Source organism: Caretta caretta, chromosome 14, assembly GCF_965140235.1.
Source record: "Caretta caretta isolate rCarCar2 chromosome 14, rCarCar1.hap1, whole genome shotgun sequence".
NCBI lineage: Eukaryota > Metazoa > Chordata > Testudines > Cheloniidae > Caretta > Caretta caretta.
Genome location: NC_134219.1, coordinates 42,673,931 through 42,694,862, shown reverse-complemented (window position 1 = coordinate 42,694,862; position 20,932 = coordinate 42,673,931). Strand labels below are relative to the sequence as shown.

At 49.1% G+C, this 20,932-nt stretch overlaps 1 protein-coding gene across 1 annotated transcript in view; it reads left to right on the top strand.

The window, feature by feature from the left end:
- Positions 1-20,932, top strand: part of LOC142068378 (butyrophilin subfamily 1 member A1-like) — a 24,102-nt gene extending 3,170 nt beyond the window's left edge. Inside the window, exons 2-10 of the mRNA XM_075119098.1 lie at positions 4,150-4,162; positions 5,118-5,237; positions 6,912-7,272; positions 8,070-8,203; positions 9,597-9,701; positions 12,524-12,544; positions 17,211-17,231; positions 17,952-17,984; positions 19,651-20,932. Of these exons, the coding sequence (XP_074975199.1) occupies positions 4,150-4,162; positions 5,118-5,237; positions 6,912-7,272; positions 8,070-8,203; positions 9,597-9,701; positions 12,524-12,544; positions 17,211-17,231; positions 17,952-17,984; positions 19,651-20,165 (1,323 nt within the window). The 3' untranslated portion in view covers positions 20,166-20,932. The remainder of the gene's footprint in view (positions 1-4,149; positions 4,163-5,117; positions 5,238-6,911; positions 7,273-8,069; positions 8,204-9,596; positions 9,702-12,523; positions 12,545-17,210; positions 17,232-17,951; positions 17,985-19,650) is intronic.

Sequence of the window (20,932 nt, the reverse complement as noted above, 5' to 3'; positions counted from 1 at the left end):
AGACGCCCAAGAACGCGGTGGGGAGGCCTCCGGCCAACCAGCCACTCCCCGACAGAGGATTGCCCAAAAAAAAGAAGGCTGTCATTCAATAAATTTTAAAGTTGTAAACTTTTAAAGTGCTGTGCTTAAAGTGCTGTGTGGCATTTTCCTTCCCTCCTCCACCACCCCTCCTGGGATACCTTGGTAGTCATCCCCCTATTTGTGTGATGAATGAATAACGAATGCATGACTGTGAAGCAGCAATGACTTTATTGGCTCTGCAAGCAATGATTAAAGGGAGGAGGGGAGGGTGGTTAGCTTACAGGGAAGTAGAGTGAACCAAGGGGTGGGGGGGTTCATCAAGGAGAAACAAACAGAACTTTCACACCGTAGCCTGGCCAGTCATAAAACTGTTTTTCAAAGCTTCTCTGATGCGTACCGCGCCCTCCTGTGCTCTTCTAACCGCCCTGGTGTCTGGCTGCGCGTAACCAGCAGCCAGGCGATTTGCCTCAACCTCCCACCCCGCCATAAACGTCTCCCCCTTACTCTCACAGATATTGTGGAGCACACAGCAAGCAGTAATAACAGTGGGAATATTGGTTTCGCTGAGGTCTAAGCGAGTCAATAAACTGCGCCAGCGCGCCTTTAAACGTCCAAATGCACATTCTACCACCATTCTGCACTTGCTCAGCCTGTAGTTGAACAGCTCCTGACCACTGTCCAGGCTGCCTGTGTACGGCTTCATGAGCCATGGCATTAAGGGGTAGGCTGGGTCCCCAAGGATACATATAGGCATTTCAACATCCCCAACAGTTATTTTCTGGTCTGGGAATAAAGTCCCTTCCTGCAGCTTTTGAAACAGACCAGAGTTCCTGAAGATGCGAGCATCATGCACCTTTCCCGGCCATCCCACGTTGATGTTGGTGAAACGTCCCTTGTGATCCACCAGAGCTTGCAGCACTATCGAAAAGTACCCCTTGCGGTTTATGTACTCGGCGGCTTGGTGCTCTGGTGCCAAGATAGGGATATGGGTTCCATCTATAGCCCCACCACAGTTAGGGAATCCCATTGCAGCAAAGCCATCCACTATGACCTGCACATTTCCCAGGGTCACTACCCTTGATATCAGGAGATCTTTGATTGCGTGGGCTACTTGCATCACAGCAGCCCCCACAGTAGATTTGCCCACTCCAAATTGATTCCCAACTGACCGGTAGCTGTCTGGCGTTGCAAGCTTCCACAGGGCTATCGCCACTCGCTTCTCAACTGTGAGGGCTGCTCTCATCTTGGTATTCATGCGCTTCAGGACAGGGGAAAGCAAGTCACAAAGTTCCATGAAAGTGCCCTTACGCATGCGAAAGTTTCGTAGCCACTGGGAATCGTCCCAGACCTGCAACACTATGCGGTCCCACCAGTCTGTGCTTGTTTCCCGAGCCCAGAATCGGCGTTCCACAGCATGAACCTGCCCCATTAGCACCATGATGCATGCATTGTCAGGGCCCATGCTTTCAGAGAAATCTGTGTCCATGTCCTGATCACTCACGGGACCGCGCTGACGTCGCCTCCTCGCCCGGTATCGCGTTGCCATGTTCTGGTGCTGCATATACTGCTGAATAATGCGTGTGGTGGTTAATGTGCTCCTAATTGCCAAAGTGAGCTGAGCGGGCTCCATGCTTGCCGTGGTATGGCGTCCGCACAGAAAAAAGGCGCGGAACGATTGTCTGCCGTTGCTCTGACGGAGGGAGGGGCGACTGACGACACGGCTTACAGGGTTGGCTTCAGGAAGCTAAAATCAACAAAGGGGGTGCCTGTACATCAAGGAGTATTTCAGGCAGGACTGCACGGAGGGTTCCAATAAGAAATGGTGCACCTAAGTTATCGTTGTTATTGGAACAAGGAGGTTAGCCTGGCCTCTGATTGATACATGGCTAGATTTACCTCGCTGCACCTTCTCTGTGAGTGACTGCAGTGTGACCTAGAGGAATGAGTCCCCTAGACAGGGGAGGAGGCAAATGAGTACAAAACAAATCTGGTCTATTTCTTGTTTTGACCCACTCCATCTATCTTTTACATCTTTGGCTGGCAGCAGACGGTGCAGAAGGACTGCATGCCATCCACATCTCATGGCTGCTCAGCAGAAGATGGTACAGTACGCCTGCTAGCCATCCCCATCTCTTGCCTGCCTGGCAGAAGATGGTGCAATACGACTGCTAGCAATCCTCATCTCTTGCCTGCCTGGCAGAAGATGGTACAGTACGACTGCTAGCAGTCCGTATCGCCTGCCTGCTCACCATAAGACGGTTCAATAGGACTGACTGCAGGACTAAAGAGAATGACCTGGTCAAGTCACTCCAAATTTAGTCCCTGCGCCCATGTCTGCCCAGGCGCTCCCAGCCGACGTGGCCAGGAGCACCTCGGACACGATGAGGACGACTACCAATCGTATTGCACCGTCTGCTGCCAGAAGGCAAGGGGTTGCTGCTACTGTGCAGCAAAGCCGTACCGCGTCTGCCAGCACCCAGGAGACATAGGGTGACGGTTACCTGAGCGGGCTCCATGCTTGCTGTGGTATGGCGTCTGCACAGGTAACTCAGGAAAAAAGGCGCGAAATGATTGTCTGCCCTTGCTTTCACGGAGGGAGGGAGGGAACGGGGGCCTGACGACACGTACCCAGAACCACCCGCGACAATGTTTTAGCCCCATCAGAGCGCTCCATTGTGACTGCTCTGGACAGCACTCTCAGATGCCCGATTGTTTGCCATTGCTCTGACGCTGGGAGGGGCGCTTACAGGGTTGGCTTCAGGGAGCTAAAATCAACAAAGGGGGTGGCTTTACATCAAGGAGTATTTCAGGCAGGACTTCACAGAGGGTTCCAATAAGAAATGGTGCACCTAAGTTATTGTCCTTATTGGAGCAAGAAGGTTAGCCTGGCCTCTGATTGATACATGGCTAGATTTACCTCGCTGCACCTTGACTGCAGTGTGATCTAGAAGAATGAGTCCCCTAGACAGGGGAGGGGGGGGAAGCAAATGAGTACAAAACAAATCTGGTCTATTTCTTGTTTTGACCCACTCCATCTATCTTTTACATCTTTGGCTGGCAGCAGACGGACTGCATGCCATCCACATCTCATGACTGCTCGGCAGAAGATGGTACAGCACGACTGCTAGCAGTCCGTATCGCCTGCCCGCTCACCATAAGACAGTTCAATAGGACTGACTGCAGGACTAAAGAGAATGACCTGGTCAAGTCACTCCAAATTTAGTCCCTGTGCCCATGTCTGCCCAGGCGCTCCTGATCGACCTCACAGAGGCGACCAGGAGCACCTCAGACATGACGATGACGGCTACCAGTCGTACTGTACCGTCTGCTGCCACAAGGCAAGGGGTTGCTGCTACTGTGTAGCAATGCCGTACCGCGTCTGCCAGCACCCAGGAGACATAGGGTGACGGTTACCTGAGCGGGCTCCATGCTTGCCATGGTATGGCGTCTGCACAGGTAACTCAGGAAAAAAGGCGCGAAATGATTGTCTGCCCTTGCTTTCACGGGGGGAGGGAGGGAACGGGAGGCTGACGATATGTACCCAGAACCACCCGCGACAATGTTTTAGCCCCATCAGGCATTGGGATCTCAACCCAGAATTCCAATGGGCAGCGGAGACTGCGGGAACTGTGGGATAGCTACCCACAGTGCAACGCTCCGGAAGTCGACGCTTGCCTCGGTACTGTGGAAGCGCTCCGCCGAGTTAATGCACTTAATGCACTTAGAGCATTTTCTGTGGGGACACACACACTCGAATTTATAAAACCGATTTCTAAAAAACCGACTTCTATAAATTCGACCTTATTCCGTAGTGTAGACATACCCTAAGAGGAGACTCTCCCCCCCCACCCCCACCCCGGGACAGGGGTTGGACTGAGGCAATTTCCAGTTTTACTTTCACTGTCCCCGGGCGAAGGCTGCGAGCCCAGCGCACGTTTATCGATCGGAGCAAACCCCGTTTCTGTTCACAACCTTCCCCGGAGAAGCCCCGAGACAAAACTGCAGCTCCTCGATCGCCAGAATGAGCTGAGCCGCCTCCGTGACCGACGGGAACAGGCACCGAGCATGGGACTGTCCCAGCCAGAGGAGCCAAGTCTGGCCACACCCGGGAGATGTTAAACTTCTCAGAAGACCCAACCAGGTGGGTTAATTTTGCTCCAGAAGGACTGTTTCTAACGTCTAATGCACCAGCCTTATTGCTGGGACAGATTATTCAAAACACAAGGAGTAAATAATCCTGTGAGAATTTGTTTCTCTCTTTCTGGGAACTTGACAGTACATCTACGTTCAAAGTGAGGGACTGTCACATACATTGCGGATTGTTTTCACAGCAATGTAACACGAGACTTTTACAGCTTGTTGAATTCGTCATTTCTTTGTTTTGCTGAATTTTATTCAAGAGCAGTGGGTCCAAGACTGTTCTTGGGAGAGATCTGTAACTTCCTCTATTTTGAATACAGAAAATTTCCTGCACCAAACCCAGCGGCCATCAGTCTAGTTTTCTGCCTCTGCTGACGTGGCAGTTTCCCACTCTTGGCCCCATGTCCGCCACCAGCCTCAGCCCCTTGGCCCCTGTCTGTGTCCCTGCACCCCTGGAGACACAGCCCTGGTCCCAGCCCCAGCTCTGAGGGGAGGGGGCGGAGGCCATGGAGAGGGGTAAGGGGGGCATGAGGTGAAAAGTTTGGGGGAGTTTCACTGGCTTTCAGCACCCACACTTTAAAAACTGTTCAAGTGCCACTGCAGACAACACAAGACAACACACGAATCTTTCTCTCTCTCACACACACACTTTCTCATTCCTTAAAACTTTTTTCTCCATTGATGGAATTACTGCCAACTTCTCCACTGTTCTGACTTTCTTTTTTTAATGTGGATTTTGTAGAGATGGGAAAAAATCAGGCCCATAAAGGAAACACACTTTCCATTTTAATGCAATGGCTGTTCTCACTCCAAATATGAGGGAGTTCACTTAACAATGCATTTGTCCCTTTTTTATTCACTGTGCCTTCTTTAATGTTTGACTTTTTAATAATTTAATGTTAGTCAGTGTTATGCTCACTATGGAAAGTTTTTTCCTCCTTCTTCCTGTTTTCTAGGTCAAGTTACAGTGAAGAAGATGAAGGTTCTCTCATTCTGCCACAGCTCCAGAGCCAGCTCTCCTCTCCCTGGGTTTATTGTTTTCTTCCTTACTTCTTATGTTCACAAGATGGAATCAGGTAGGAATCCGCACTGTGTCTGCTGAATCTTAGGGGATTAATTTAAGCCCCTGAAGTGCCTTAACAACATGCTTCACTCAAAGTCAGTGTAACAACTCACAGTGTATAAACTTCACCCCACAGCAAGATCAGCACCTTCATTATTCAATTTTTGCCCTGATTGTGTTGCTCCTGGGTGATTTTATTTGCTCCTGGGACAGTGCACAGGTCTGTTTCTTCACACAAGTATTTTTAAAAGATTGTCAAAGATGCCCAGGGAATTCGGAGGACACTTATTGAAGAGTTTAATAATAACAATAAGAAATAAGAAAATCAAATAACTTAGTGGGTTTCAGATGTAAAAAAAAAAAAAAAAACAAACCAGAAAGATCAGAGCCATAATTTGAGACTAATGTGCACAAAACCAAAAGAAAAACCAGAATATAATGATGTTGCGTGACTTTTTTTTAATTGGGCCTGTTAGCTAATCCATACATGTTAGGTGTAGTACACACTGTATTATTAGGCATTATATGCACAGTAGTCCCATAATATACATATGGGAGAGAGAGAGGGAGAGAGTTGGGAAGTTAACTTGAATGTTTTATGTTCTCCCCACAATTCTGTTCACTGATATTGAATATCCCACTTTACAATTCTGAAGTTAGTGTTCACAATAGAAAATAGGAAGCCTATCAAGGCCATGAAAGGTGTATCCTAGCAGTGGTTGGGATGTACCTCTACACCCACCTGGTTTGGAATGTGGTATCCAAAAAAAAGGGGTTAAGGAAGGTACCGAACAACAAGTTAAGGAACTGATGGGTTGGGTCCCAGGTGACGTATAAAGTGCTTTTTCACTTGTAAACAGCCACGGTATAAGTGGGTTTGTGGGGACATGCTGTGAGATAAGAATTGCTTCCCAGGAGGAGGGTATGGATGTCTGGTTTCCGAAGTGCACCGTTTTGTCTTTAGGCAATAATGTTCACAAAGTCTGGTTATTTGGTCTCTTGAGCATGTGAAGTATTGAACCATAATAGCCCCCAAATTGGCTCTAGCAATAGGGCCATGCCTCAGGAACACCTTGGTGAAAGAACACCAAATATGGCTCACCAACCCTACTCTTATTCCTGCTGAGGCCCAGCAAATTTCATGGCAATGTCAGTAAGCGTGTCAATTTGAGAGCACTCAGAAAAACGGGATGTTGAATAGTAAGTTTATTTCAACTATACACTGAGCATGTCCATACTCAGCTCTCTGCCTCAGTTTCTCTGATGTGTGACTGTGACATGGACTGAATACACTTGTCTTCAGCTTCTCACCCCATGTCAGCACTGTGTGCCTCTGTCATGCACTGAACCTACCAATTCTCAGCTCCCCACTCTCCGTCCCATGATCTGTGTCTGGGTCACGCACCAAGCTTGCCTGTTATCAGCTCCATGCCCCATCTCAGTGCTGTGTGCTGTGCCATACACACAGGCTGAGTATTCTTATAACAGAGCCCCAGTCCAACTGCCCATGAGCGCTGCTTTCTCTTAGGCATTCAGGCTGAAATGTTCCATGCCAGGTGTCTGTCGCTGGCTGAAGTTTTTGGAAAGTTTATCTGAAATGGAACCTCTTGACTGTGTCCTTCATATCAAATTGACATTTTCCTCTGACCTGCTTTTTGTTGTTTTTGTTGTCCTGGTGGATTTCCAGCAAAGTTCACAGTGATTGGACCTCCTGACCCTGTCACTGCCATCCTGGGTCAGGAAACTGTGTTACCCTGTCACCTGTCCCCCCGGATGAGCGCTGCAAACATGGAGGTGAGATGGTTCCGCTCTGCGGTTTCAACCATTGTGCACCTGTACCGTGATGGGAAGGATCAGTATGAAGGGCAGGTGCCAGAGTATCGGGGAAGGACAGAGCTTTTGAAAGCCGGACTCACAGATGGAAATGTTCCCTTGAGGATTCTCAATATCAGACCCTCTGATGAAGGACAATACCACTGCTTTGTTCAAGATGGTACTTTTTATGAAGAAGCCGTATTGGAACTGCGGGTAGCAGGTCAGTGCCTTGTGTCAGTTTTAGCTTTGTGTGGTCTTTCCTATTACAACAACTGTGACTCCCTGCTTGTGAAATATTTTACAATAACACAGCATATCTAAATTTCAGCAAACAGCCACTTTCATACTTGGGAAAATATGCTGAAAACTTTCCCAACATGTTATTAAACACATTTTCAGGATGGCCAAGGCACTTTCTTGCCCAATCTTGATTGACTCCCAAAAGGAGTCTTCAGTTAAGAGGGAAAGGACTTCTTGACAACTATGGCCTTCCAGTTGCTCTGCAGTCATTTCTAGGATGTGTGGCTAAGGTAGGACTGACAGACATTTGTGGCCTTCTGATGGGTTGGTTGTTGCTTCGGGGTGTAGTTAAAATCAAATGCAGTGTTCTTATTTGCTGACACTGTATAATGGTGATGGTGGGGGTGGGGGTGATGGGTTCCCCCCAGGTACCACCGGGAACTGGGGTACAGCTGAGACCTCTGTCTCACCAATCTGGGTTCCCTCTTGCACTGTGACATTATGGCAAGCTGTAAAGCCCTCAACACTTGCACTCACACCAACATCCAGAGGCAGGACCACACCCAGCTGTGTTCATGAATGCATCTGGCCAGGCACTCATGGACCAACAATAGCGAGGCTTCAGCCAAAACACACCCCAGCACCCCAACCTAGGACCCACCCTGGTCAAAAGCCTGACCAGTAAAGAGATTTTGCCCGAACACTTCACTCAAACCACACTGTTTTACATTAAATTTAAAAAAAAAAAAAGAGATTTATTAACTACAGAAAGATAGATTATAAATCAAAGCAAACGGATCAAACAGTTTCTGTTTGAAACAGAAACTGCTCTCATTGTAACAGAACATTCAAACCAAAACTTGTCCTGTTGCATCAGGAACACCGTTCTCAATCAAGAAAAGGAATCAGCAGTTTATATAGCAGGTCAGTCACCATCCAAATCCCACACTGAACTCACCACCACTAGAAACCAAACAAAATATAGGAAGAAAAGAACGGAAATATCTGTGGTGGATATTTCATAATCCACGTACAAACACAGAATATGGGAGGCTGGTGTCTTTACAGGGTCACGGTTTAGGGAACTTGATCCCCTTAATTGTGAGTATTTAGACTATACACATTTTTAGAGGAAATTTTCACTCAATCCACTGATTCAGTAGGTTCCTGTAACCTTAAATTCACCTTAATTTTTTGGAATGTGATAAATTTTGTACTCTGGCTTGATTGTGATCTGTAGAGCCCTGTAAACCCACAGATATATATTCGCAGATACCCTCATCATTTTGGGGGGTTTGCAGATTGGATGCGGATACCAATTTTGTATCCACGCAGGGCTCTAGTGATCTGTTCACTTCCCAACTTCATTACTTGTGTGAAATGTCACCTAAGTCATGTGATATTGTTTTTCTGATCTTCAGTGGGACTTGTGCTCCTTAATTACTTTGGTCTGGATCCACTAGAGGACTCATTTTACCCCTTGTCTACACACAAAAGATGCACTGATTAACTAGTTAAGCAATGCTATCCGCTTGTGTGAAAACACCTTGTATAAATTTCAGAGTGCCCTTAATAGATTTAGTTTCAGTCAATTTTTTATTGACTTTAACTAAATGGAGATAGAGAGCTATGAAGCTGATTTATGATTTAAGGTTTTGTGCATCAATTTATTTAAATTGGTGCAACCCTGATATGTCGTCAACTCTTGAACCAATTTAAGAATGACTCCATAAGAGGGTTGGCCCAGGTTCACTAAATCAGAGCACAAACCATGTGTGGAAAAGACACCAGGCACATTTGAAAATTCCATCCTGTTTAGATGACCGAATCACTGTGAACACAAGAAGAGCAAATGGAAATTAGTTAATTTGCTGCACAAGTGCTTGGACAAATTGTGATTATGGTTTTTCCCAATATTAGGAGGTAACAGTGGATTTTTCAAAAATATGCTAATTAATCTGGCAGTTTCTGAATATTGCTTACTGTTAAGGGCCAAATCCTTTTCTGGTATAAGCCTATTGGAATCAATGGGGTTTTATGAGCAGAGAATTTGCCCCTGATCTCTATGGCACTCTGAGTAGCAATGAATCAAATCAGGGCTGTGTTTTCAAGGATAAATGAGTGGTAAAGCTGTGTTGATTGGAGCCATATTTAAAATCAGTTTCTGGTCTTTTGTGTCATGTGGGCATGGCCATTCTTTCACTCTTAGCTCACACAAATCCTGCTGGGCACTATTTATGTATTTGTTTGAAAAAAAAAATCTGCTTTTAGTCACCACTTCCAAACTAAGGCAAGCCTTGGGTGTTTTCTTTTTCAGATCCCTTTTTCCCGAGGGTAAATCCCTGGATGGTGGCGCTGAGTGTGACCCTGGTGGTTTTGTTTGTTTTCATTGGCCTCACTGTTTCTCTCTTTAAAATGAAAGGTAAATATCAGAGGGAGAGATATACTGTAAAGATTTTATTCTAATAAATAAATAAGGGCAATTTAGAAATTTAACATAAAAAGAACGTGTGATCTGCTGATCTGGTCCTAAAAAAAGAAGAAGAATGCTCCACTTTTCCCTCAGCCCAGCTCCCACCCAATTGCAGCTCCACTCCCCGCCTGCCCTGCCTCCAGCCCAACTCTGCCCACAATCCCTCGCCACTCCCAGCCCTCTATTTCCAGCTCTTCCCTTATCCCCAGCTCTGCTTTCAGCCCAAGCTCCTGGATTCAGCCAACTGTGATGTAATGGAGGGGGGAGGAGGGGCTGAGAGAGACGCTACTACTGGTAAGTGGGACTCGTGACAGGAAAAGTTTGGGCACCACTGGTCTAGTCTGATCTCCGTAAGAGGAATTTGAAGAGAAATAATCTCTCAGTCTTAACTGTCATATTGATGATAATGAGAAATAAAAGATAAGAAAAGGGAAACTCCTAACCAACAATATGGGTATTTCTGTTTAATTTTTGGGCAAACGAGATATAGAAATTGGTAAGTGTCATAATCCGTCCTCTGAAAAGGATTTTTTTTTTTTTTTTTTTTTGGTAATTGGATCTTCATGTGGGAGTTGGTTTAAATGGTTTGGAGTTGTTTGATCTTAAATTTAACTTTTACAATTTTGTTACAATACGAAACCCTTGTTTGTTTACTTGCTTTTTATTATTATACTTTCTTGTGGGGTTTAATGTAATTGTATAAAATGTGGAGAAGCTCTAATTTGGGTAGATTTCACACCAAAATCTAATTTGAAAAACTGATAAGCAATGGAGTCACAGAGTTTAAGAGCAGAAGAGAGCCCTGGATCCTCTTCTCTGATGTCCTGAAAAGGAGGTTGATTTCCCTCAGCCTTCATTGTCATACTGATGATAAAGAGAAATAAAATATAAGGAAAGGGAAACACCTAACAAAAATATCTATTTATTTCGCTCTCATTTTTAGACAAACGAGATAAAGAAATAAGTAAGTATCATTATGCTTCCTATGACAAGAAACTTTTAGTACCAGTTTGGATTCTAATGTGGGAGTTTGTGTAGCAGTGGTGGAGGTGTTTGATTTTAAATTTAACTTAACATTGCTGCAGTACGAAGCCTTTTAGTTTGCTAACTTGGTTATTATTATCAGGCTTTTGGGAAGGTGTGTGTGTGTGGGGGCGTCAACTTCAATATAGCTTTATAAAACATGGGGAAAGACTAGAGAGGATGAATTTCACACCAAAAGCTAATTTGAAAAATTGAAAAGCAATACAGTTATAGAGTCATAGTGTTTAAAACCAGAAGGGATGACTGGATCCTCTAGTTCAGAGGTCTGCAGACTGTGGGGCAGGCCCCTAGGGGCACGTGGAGGAATGTTCAAGCGGGCGCAGGGCCGGATTAACTCTTCTGGGGGCCGGGGACTATTAGAGTTTGTGGGGCCCCCTAGGCTCTGGGGTACGGCTAAAAATGAGGGATTCAGAGTGCAGGAGGGGGCTGTGGATTGGGGCAGGGTGTGGGTGTGGAAGGGGGTGAGGGCTCTGACTAGGGTTGTGGACTCTAGGGTGTGGCTGGGGATGAGGGCTTTCAGATGCAGGAGGGGGCTCCAGGCTGGCGCCAAGGAGATTGGAGTGTGGGAGAGGGCTCAGGGCAGGAGGTTGGGAGTGTGGGGTCTGGGAGGGAGTTAGGGTGCAGGAGGGGGCTCAGGGCTGGGGTGGGGATGGGGTCTGGGAGGGAGTTAAGGCGTGGGAAGGGGCTCAGTGCAGGAGGTTGGGAGGGTGGGGTCTGGGAGGGAGTTAGGGTGCAGGAGAGGGCTCAGGGCTGGGGCAGGAGGTTGTGGTGCGGGGCGCTTACCTGGGACAGCTCCCCTTTGGTGGTGCAGGCCCTGGGGAGGGGGGGCACGTGGCTCCATGCTCTGTCCTGTGCTCGCCTGCAGGCACCACCCACACAGCTCCCATTGGCTGTGATTCCTGGCCAATGGGAGCTGCGGGGGCGGTGTCTGCAAGTCAAGGAAGCCTGTGGGACTGAGCTTCCTGGCACGCGCAGCTCCAGCCGAGGGGAGGGGGGAATGACATGCCAGCGTGTAGAGCCGCCTCCCCGCCAACGCCGGGCTGCGCTGGAATGCAGGGGCTTCAGTGGCTGCAGCCCACAGCCCTGGGCTAAGGCGGCCCTGAAAAAAGATCTACACTTTTGGCGGTCTGGAGATCTTTTTGCGGGGGCCCCCCTTTGCCTGGGGCCCTGGCCTCCAGCCCCTAAATCCCCTCTCTTAAACCAGCCCTGAACAGGTGCAAGGCAGGGTCCCTGCCAGCCCTCATGGGGAGAGGGGAGGGAGCCCCACCCAGCCCCGCTCTGCCCCCAGCCCAGATCCAATCCCATCTGCAGCTGCGCTCCGCCCCCTGCCCCCCACTAAGCTCCGGCTCCTGCCACAGTTCCAGTCCTCCCCCTGCTCCGCCCCCAGGTCAGTTCCTACCAAATTCCCTCTCCTCCCCCAGGCCAGCTCTGCCTCTAGCCCCAGCTCCTCCCCCATCCCCAGTTCTGCCCCCAGCTCCCCCTTCAGCCCAAGCACCTCTGCTGAGTCAACTGTGCAGTAACGGAAGGGGGGGCGCAGACAGCTTCCATTACTGCAAGGGGGGAGTGATCGGAAAAGTTTGGGCACCACTGGTCTTGTCTGATTTCCTGAAGAAGAGATTGAATAGAAATAATCCGTCTTACCTGTCACAGTGATGATAAACAGAAATAAACCATAAAAAAAGGAAAACACCTAACAAACATTATGTGTCTCTCTGTTTAATTTTTAGGCAAACGAGAAAGAGAAATTGGTAAGTGTCATTATCCACACTCTGAAAAGGATTTTTTTTTGGCGGGGGCCGAGAATTGGATCTTCATGTGGGAGTTTGTTTAAATGGTTTGGAGTTATTTGATATTAACTTTAACTTTTACAATTTTGTTGCAATACAAATGCCCTTGTTTGCTTACTTCCTTTTTATTATTATTCTTTCTTGTGGGGTTTAATGTAATTGTATATAATGTGGGGAAGTGCTAAATTGGGTAGATTTCACACCAAAATCTAATTTGAAAAACTGATAAGCAATAGAGTCACTGAGTTTAAGAGTAGAAGAGAGCCCTGGATCCTCTTCTCTGATGTCCTGAAAAGGAGGTTGATTTCTCTCAGCCTTCACTGTCATATTGATGATAAAGAGAAATAAAACATAAGGAAAGGGAAACACCTAACAAAAATATCTATTTATTTCTCTCTCATTTTTAGACAAACGAGATAAAGAAATAAGTAAGTGTCATTATCCTTCCTATGACAAGAAACTTCTTGTACCTCTTTGGATTCTAACATGGGAATTTGTGTAGCAGTGGTGGAGGTGTTTGATTTTAAATTTAACTTAACATTGCTGCAGTACGAAGCCTTTTAGTTTGCTTACTTGGTTATTATTATCAGTCTTTTGGGAAGATGGGGGGGTCAACTTTAATATATCTTTATAAAACATGGGGAAAGACTAGAGAGGATGAATTTCACACTAAAAGTTAATTTGAAAAATTGATAAGCAATACAGTTAAAGAGTCTTACTGTTTAAGACCAGAAGGGATGACTGGATCCTCTAGTTCAGAGGTCTTCAGACTGTGGGGCAGGCCCCTAGGGGCACGTGGAGGAAATTCAAGTGGGCACAGGTCCACAATTAACTCTTCTGGGGGCCTGGGACTATGAGAGTTTGTGGGGCCCCCTAGGCTCTGGGGTAGGGCCAAAAATGAGGGATTCAGAGTGCAGGAGGGGGCTGTGGATTGGGGCAGGGTGAGGGCTCTGACTGGGGTTGTGGACTCTAGGGTGTGGCTGGGGATGAGGGCTTTCAGATTCAGGAGCGGGCTCCAGGCTGGCACCAAGGGGACTGGAGTGTGGGAAGGGGCTCAGGGCAGGAGGTTGGGAGTGTGGGGTCTGGGAGGGTGTTAGGGTGCAGGAGGGGGCTCAGGGCTGGGGCAGGAGGTCCCTTACCTGGGACAGCTCCCCTTTGGTGGTGCAGGCCCCGGGGAGGGGGGGCACGTGGCTCCATGCTCTGTCCTGTGCTCGCCTGCAGGCACCACCCCACACAGCTCCCATTGGCTGTGATTCCTGGCCAATGGGAGCTGCGGGGGCGGTGTCTGCAAGTCAAGGAAGCCTGTGGGACTGAGCTTCCTGGCACGCGCAGCTCCAGCCCAGCAGAGGGGAGAATGACATGCCAGCGTGTAGAGCCGCCTCCTCGCCAGCGCCGGGCTGGGCTGGAATGCAGGGGCTTTAGTGGCTGAAGCCCACAGCCCTGGGCTAAAGCGGCCCTGAAAAAAGATCTGCACTTTTGGCAGTCTGGAGATCTTTTCGCGGGAGCCCCCCTTTGCCTGCAGCCCCTAAATCCCCTCTTAAACCGGCCCTGAACAGGTGCAAGGCAGGGTCCCTGCCAGCCCTCATGGGGAGAGGGGAGGGAGCCCCACCCAGCCCCGCTCTGCCCCCAGCCCAGATCCTATCCCATCTGCAGCTGCGCTCCGCCCCCTGCCTCCCACTAAGCTCCGGCTCCTGCCACAGTTCCAGTCCTCCCCCTGCTCCGCCCCCAGGTCAGTTCCTACCAAATTCCCTCCCCTCCCCCAGGCCACCTCTGCTCCTCCCCTATCCCCAGTTCTGCCCCCAGCTCCCCCTTCAGCCCAAGCACCTCTGCTGAGTCAACTGTGCAGTAACGGAAGGGGGGGCGCAGACAGCTTCCATTACTGCAAGGGGGGAGTGATCGGAAAAGTTTGGGCACCACTGGTCTTGTCTGATTTCCTGAAGAAGAGATTGAATAGAAATAATCCGTCTTACCTGTCACAGTGATGATAAAGAGAAATAAACCATAAAAAAAGGAAAACACCTAACAAACATTATGTGTCTCTCTGTTTAATTTTTAGGCAAACGAGAAAGAGAAATTGGTAAGTGTCATTATCCACACTCTGAAAAGGATTTTTTTTTGGCGGGGGCCGAGAATTGGATCTTCATGTGGGAGTTTGTTTAAATGGTTTGGAGTTATTTGATATTAACTTTAACTTTTACAATTTTGTTGCAATACAAATGCCCTTGTTTGCTTACTTGCTTTTTATTATTATTCTTTCTTGTGGGGTTTAATGTAATTGTATATAATGTGGGGAAGTGCTAAATTGGGTAGATTTCACACCAAAATCTAATTTGAAAAACTGATAAGCAATAGAGTCACTGAGTTTAAGAGCAGAAGAGAGCCCTGGATCCTCTTCTCTGATGTCCTGAAAAGGAGGTTGATTTCTCTCAGCCTTCACTGTCATATTGATGATAAAGAGAAATAAAACATAAGGAAAGGGAAACACCTAACAAAAATATCTATTTATTTCTCTCTCATTTTTAGACAAACGAGATAAAGAAATAAGTAAGTGTCATTATCCTTCCTATGACAAGAATCTTCTTGTACCTCTTTGCATTCTAACGTGGGAATTTGTGTAGCAGTGGTGGAGGTGTTTGATTTTAAATTTAACTTAACATTGCTGCAGTACGAAGCCTTTTAGTTTGCTTACTTGGTTATTATTATTATCAGTCTTTTGGGAAGATGGGGGGGGTCAACTTTAATATATCTTTATAAAACATGAGGAAAGACTAGAGAGGATGAATTTCACACTAAAAGTTAATTTGAAAAATTGATAAGCAATACAGTTAAAGAGTCTTACTGTTTAAGACCAGAAGGGATGACTGGATCCTCTAGTTCAGAGGTCTTCAGACTGTGGGGCAGGCCCCTAGGGGCACGTGGAGGAAATTCAAGTGGGCACAGGTCCACAATTAACTCTTCTGGGGGCCTGGGACTATGAGAGTTTGTGGGGCCCCCTAGGCTCTGGGGTAGGGCCAAAAATGAGGGATTCAGAGTGCAGGAGGGGGCTGTGGATTGGGGCAGGGTGAGGGCTCTGACTGGGGTTGTGGACTCTAGGGTGTGGCTGGGGATGAGGGCTTTCAGATTCAGGAGCGGGCTCCAGGCTGGCACCAAGGGGACTGGAGTGTGGGAAGGGGCTCAGGGCAGGAGGTTGGGAGTGTGGGGTCTGGGAGGGTGTTAGGGTGCAGGAGGGGGCTCAGGGCTGGGGCAGGAGGTCCCTTACCTGGGACAGCTCCCCTTTGGTGGTGCAGGCCCCGGGGAGGGGGGGCACGTGGCTCCATGCTCTGTCCTGTGCTCGCCTGCAGGCACCACCCCACACAGCTCCCATTGGCTGTGATTCCTGGCCAATGGGAGCTGCGGGGGCGGTGTCTGCAAGTCAAGGAAGCCTGTGGGACTGAGCTTTCCGGCACGCGCAGCTCCAGCCCAGCAGAGGGGAGAATGACATGCCAGCGTGTAGAGCCCCCTCCTCGCCAGCGCCGGGCTGGGCTGGAATGCAGGGGCTTTAGTGGCTGAAGCCCACAGCCCTGGGCTAAAGCGGCCCTGAAAAAAGATCTGCACTTTTGGCAGTCTGGAGATCTTTTCGCGGGAGCCCCCCTTTGCCTGCAGCCCCTAAATCCCCTCTCTTAAACCGGCCCTGAACAGGTGCAAGGCAGGATCCCTGCCAGCCCCCAAGGGGAGAGGGGAGGGAGCCCCACCCAGCCCCGCTCTGCCCCCAGCCCAGATCCTATCTCATCTGCAGCTGCACTCCGCCCCCTGCCTCCCACTAAGCTCCGGCTCCTGCCACAGTTCCAGTCCTCCCCCTGCTCCGCCCCCAGGTCAGTTCCTACCAAATTCCCTCCCCTCCCCCAGGCCACCTCTGCTCCTCCCCTATCCCCAGTTCTGCCCCCAGCTCCCCCTTCAGCCCAAGCACCTCTGCTGAGTCAACTGTGCAGTAACGGAAGGGGGGGCGCAGACAGCTTCCATTACTGCAAGGGGGGAGTGATCGGAAAAGTTTGGGCACCACTGGTCTTGTCTGATTTCCTGAAGAAGAGATTGAATAGAAATAATCCGTCTTACCTGTCACAGTGATGATAAAGAGAAATAAACCATAAAAAAAGGAAAACACCTAACAAACATTATGTGTCTGTTTAATTTTTAGGCAAACGAGATAGAGAAATTGGTAAGTGTCATTATCCACACTCTGAAAAGGATTTTTTTTTTTTTAATTGGATCTTCATGGGGCAGTTTGTTAAAATGTTGTGGAGTTCACTGTAAAATTTAACTTCTACAATTGTGTTGTAATATGAAACCTTTTTTTGTTTACTTGCTTTTTATTATTATTATTTTGTGGAAGGGTTAGTGTGATTGTATAAAATGTGGGGAACCACTAAAGTGGAGAGATTTCATACCAAAAGCTAATTTGAAAAACTGAGATGTAATAGAGTCACATGTGTGTGAGACCAGAAGGGACCACTGGATCCTCTTGTCTGATGTCCTGAAGAAGATGTTGATTTCTCTCAGTTTTTACTGTCGTATCGATGATAAAGACAAATAAAACATAAGAAAAGGGAAATGCCTAAAAAAATTCGATTTATTTCTCTTTCCTTTTCAGAGAAACGAGATAACGAGATAAGTAAGTATCATTATCTTTCCTCTAAAATGAAACTTTTTGTACCATTTTGGAGACTCATGTGGCTGTTTGTTTAATTGTGGTGGGGTTGTTTGCTTTTAAATTTAAATTTTAAAATTGTTGCAATAGGAAACCTTTTTAGTTATTTGTTTGCTTTTTTATCAGCATCATCCTCATCATTCTTTTGAGGTTTGTTTGTTCATGTAACTTTATAAAACGTGGGGAAAGACTAAACTGGATGAATTTCACACCAAAAGCTAATTTGAAAAATTGATAAGCAATACAGTAGTAAAGTAGGTATTGGCCAAAAAACTATGGCCCAGGAGGAATTGTGTGAAGGCCCTGGTGGACTATCAGCACCTGAGATGATTATCTTCCCTCCACACTGCAGAGTAGGCATGTAACCAACCTGAAGTAAAGTGATACCTGGGCTCTAGCTTCTACCCAAAGTCTTGCCAGCTAACCTGGGTGCAAAGCACCACCAAACTTGAGTCAGAGCTTTTGTGCTTGTGCATTAAACAGGTTGGGGCAACGGCCAGGTAAGATTCTGGACTAACCCTGCAGTGAAGATCCACCCTGGGAGAGAGACACTCATGCAGTCCAGTGGAGGTTCTGATGAACGAATAACTTTCTTTTTCCCTCAGTGTATTAGTTTGTACAATATTGAATCATGCAATACGTGTTCAGATCTGCTCTCCTCTCTAATTATGTTGCTGGTTTTAGGGTGGAGAAGATCCGTGGCACCTATAGAAGAAGGTAATTAAAGATCATATTTTATCAATGTCCAAATATCTGTTCCCATGAGGCAATGTGCCTCATTTTCTTTGTATATGGGAGTGGATGTGATTGTTCAGGGCAGATCTCCCCAGAACCCTTCATTTCACGGCGCATCACAAGGTGAGGTGAGGTTTGTGCCTATGTCCTACCACACCATACTGAATCCATAGCATATTGAATCTATGCTTCCTGCCCCTCCACCGCTCGCATGTGCACTGTACCCTGCAGAGATCTGTGACAGCCGCTGCCACCCCTTGTACGGAACCAGTGGGACATGCACCTCCACAGCCACTTCTCCAGGGGGAGTTTGTTCTGTCTCCCCGTGCTGATGTCCGATCTCCAGTGTCCCTTTGTTTCTTCCTTCATCTTTTCCCCCATGAAGAAAGCCAGGAGCTCTGCAGTGACCCCACACTGACTGGGTGAGCAGGGACTGTGTCTGTGTGAGACCCTTGCTCCTGTCTCAAGCAGAGGAACTGAGCCTTGATCACAGACAGGGGCTCCCCTGGCTCCATTATACAGGTCTGGGAAGCTCCTGTGATCACCGCTGGGAGCTTGTGTCTTTTCTCCTCTCTCCATCCACCATGACCCCAGCATGGTCCCGTCTCTGGTAAACAGGACGTCAAGTCAGCCTCCCCATTACTGGCATGACCCGCCCCCTCTTTCCACCAGCCACCTATTCCGTACCTCCTCCCTAGTGGCGGATTTGCCACTGGGCCAATGTGGCCTGTGCCCAGGAGCCCCAGAAAAATGGGCGCCTCTGTGCCCCAACCCGCTCTGCCTGCCCAGTGCTCCTGCCAGAGAGTGGGGTCAGGGCTCGGGGGGCTTGCCCCACTCCATCCGCCCAGAACTCCAGCCAGAGAATGACGTCGGGGTGCGGGGTCTTGCCCTGCTCTGCAGCTGGAGCACCAGGTGGGCAGAGCAGGGCACGCCCCTGCACCCCGGCCCCATTTCCCCAGCAGGAGTGTGGGGAGGGGGGGTTCTGCAGGCAGAAGGGGTAGGAAGGGGCCTTCACTTGCTGCGGCCCAGGGCCTCACAAAACCTTAATCTGTCCTGGCCCCCTGACACTTGTAGCTTCCACCATGAACCCCCTTCCCTTGTTTAGCCCCCTTACTCCCTGCCCCAGGCTAATGTACTTGCGTGCTGCGACTGCTGCTGAGCAGTGACATTCTGGGCAGGTTCAATCCTGGTACCGTGTGGCCTGTTGCTGTCCGAGCTGTGACATTTCAGAGCAGTCCAGGTGCAGTGGGGAGGCCCCATAGCAAAGTCCAGCACAGGGGCAGCTGGGACACAGTGAGAGTGAAGGTGGGGTGGGGGGAAGCGCTGTCAATATTCACTGAGTTGTACCATCTGCTGGGGCTGCCAGAGTCTCTAGTCCCCTCCCCGGGCAGAGGTGGGGGCAGGAGGGGAAAGATTCTGAGTCCCAGGCCTGGCCCAGCTGCTCCTTTCACCGTCACTGACCCGTCTCTGTCAGGGGAGTGACTCTCCCCAGCCTGGTGCTGAGATCTCTGAGGTGACGATGGGTAAATCCTGGAGGAAGGAGATTCCCTGAGTCACTCCCCAGCTGGGGCAGATTCTGTCACTGACGCCATCAAACCCTCCCCCAGGGCCGAGCTCTGCCCCTCACGCTCTGATTCTCTCTCCCCAGCGAATGTGACTCTGGATCCAGACACGGCTCATCCCCAACTCGTCCTGTCTGAGGGTGGGAAAAGTGTGAGCTGGGGAGACACGCGGCAGCGACTGCCCGACAAGCCTGAGAGATTTGACACTGAGCGCTGGGTGCTGGGCTGTGAGGGATTCACCGCGGGGAGACATTGCTGGGAGGTGGAGGTGGGGGGTGGGGGATACTGGGCTGTGGGGGTGGCCAGAGAGTCTGTGGGGAGGAAGGGAGGGATCAGCCTCAGCCCTGAGGGGGGGATCTGGGCTGTGGGGCGGTGCGGGGATCAGTTCCGGGCTCTCACCTCCCCTGCGACCCCCCTGCCCCAGAGCCGGGCCCCCAGCAGGATCCGGGTTTGTCTGGACTGTGACCGGGGGCAGGTGACATTTATCGATGCTGGTGCCGAGGCCCCGATCTTCACTTTCCCGCCGGGCTCCGTCCCTGGGGAGAGAATCCGCCCCTGGCTCTGGGTGGGGCCGGGATCCCAGCTCCGCCTGCGTCCCTGAGACCCACAGCAGAGGGGGAACCGGAAATCAGCCTCTCTAGCCTCACGGACCCCAGTCTCTATGACCTTGGAGGACTCCCATCTACCCGGCCCCTGGAAGCTCCTCCCCCTCCCTCCCTGCAGCCCCAGGAGGCAGAGGGGGAGGGGGAGGAACCCCTGGGGCTGCAGAAGGGGCAGAGGGGCCCTGAGGGGCAGAGGTGGGGGCTGGGCAGGGGGCAGAACTAACAGCCGGGCTGGGGACAGGCAGAGGTGGGGGCTGGGCAGGGACCCAGCATGAATCAATCAGGGTTTTGGGAGAAGCTGGAAGCTCTGCAGCAGCTGGGCGCATTTTGTGCAGATCTGTGGGATTAGATCGCGCTGGGGCAGCAAGAGGGGAATGTATAAAATCAGGGGAAAGAAGGGAGCAGCCAAGGGGGTTGATCTGTGGGAGGGAGGAGAGTGGGAAAGACACAGGAAAATAAACAGGGATCACAAGTGAGGGCTAGAAAAATGCTGAGTAGAGAAGGAGAGTATGAAAGAAAAGGGAGAAGGAAAGGGAACATGAGAGGGACAGAGGGATTTATGATGTGTTTCTGAAAGTGAGACTGTAACTCATTAATTCCCTATATTAATTCCTGGGCATTGGTGCTATTTTAGTGCCATTAAGCAAACTGCTCTGAGTAGCTGTGGATCTTCTTACAATATGCTGTGGTCGTTAAACTCTGTCTTAGCTCCTTTTACTTTCCTGCTTTCCACCTACTTATTGTAAAATAAAAACACTACAAACCA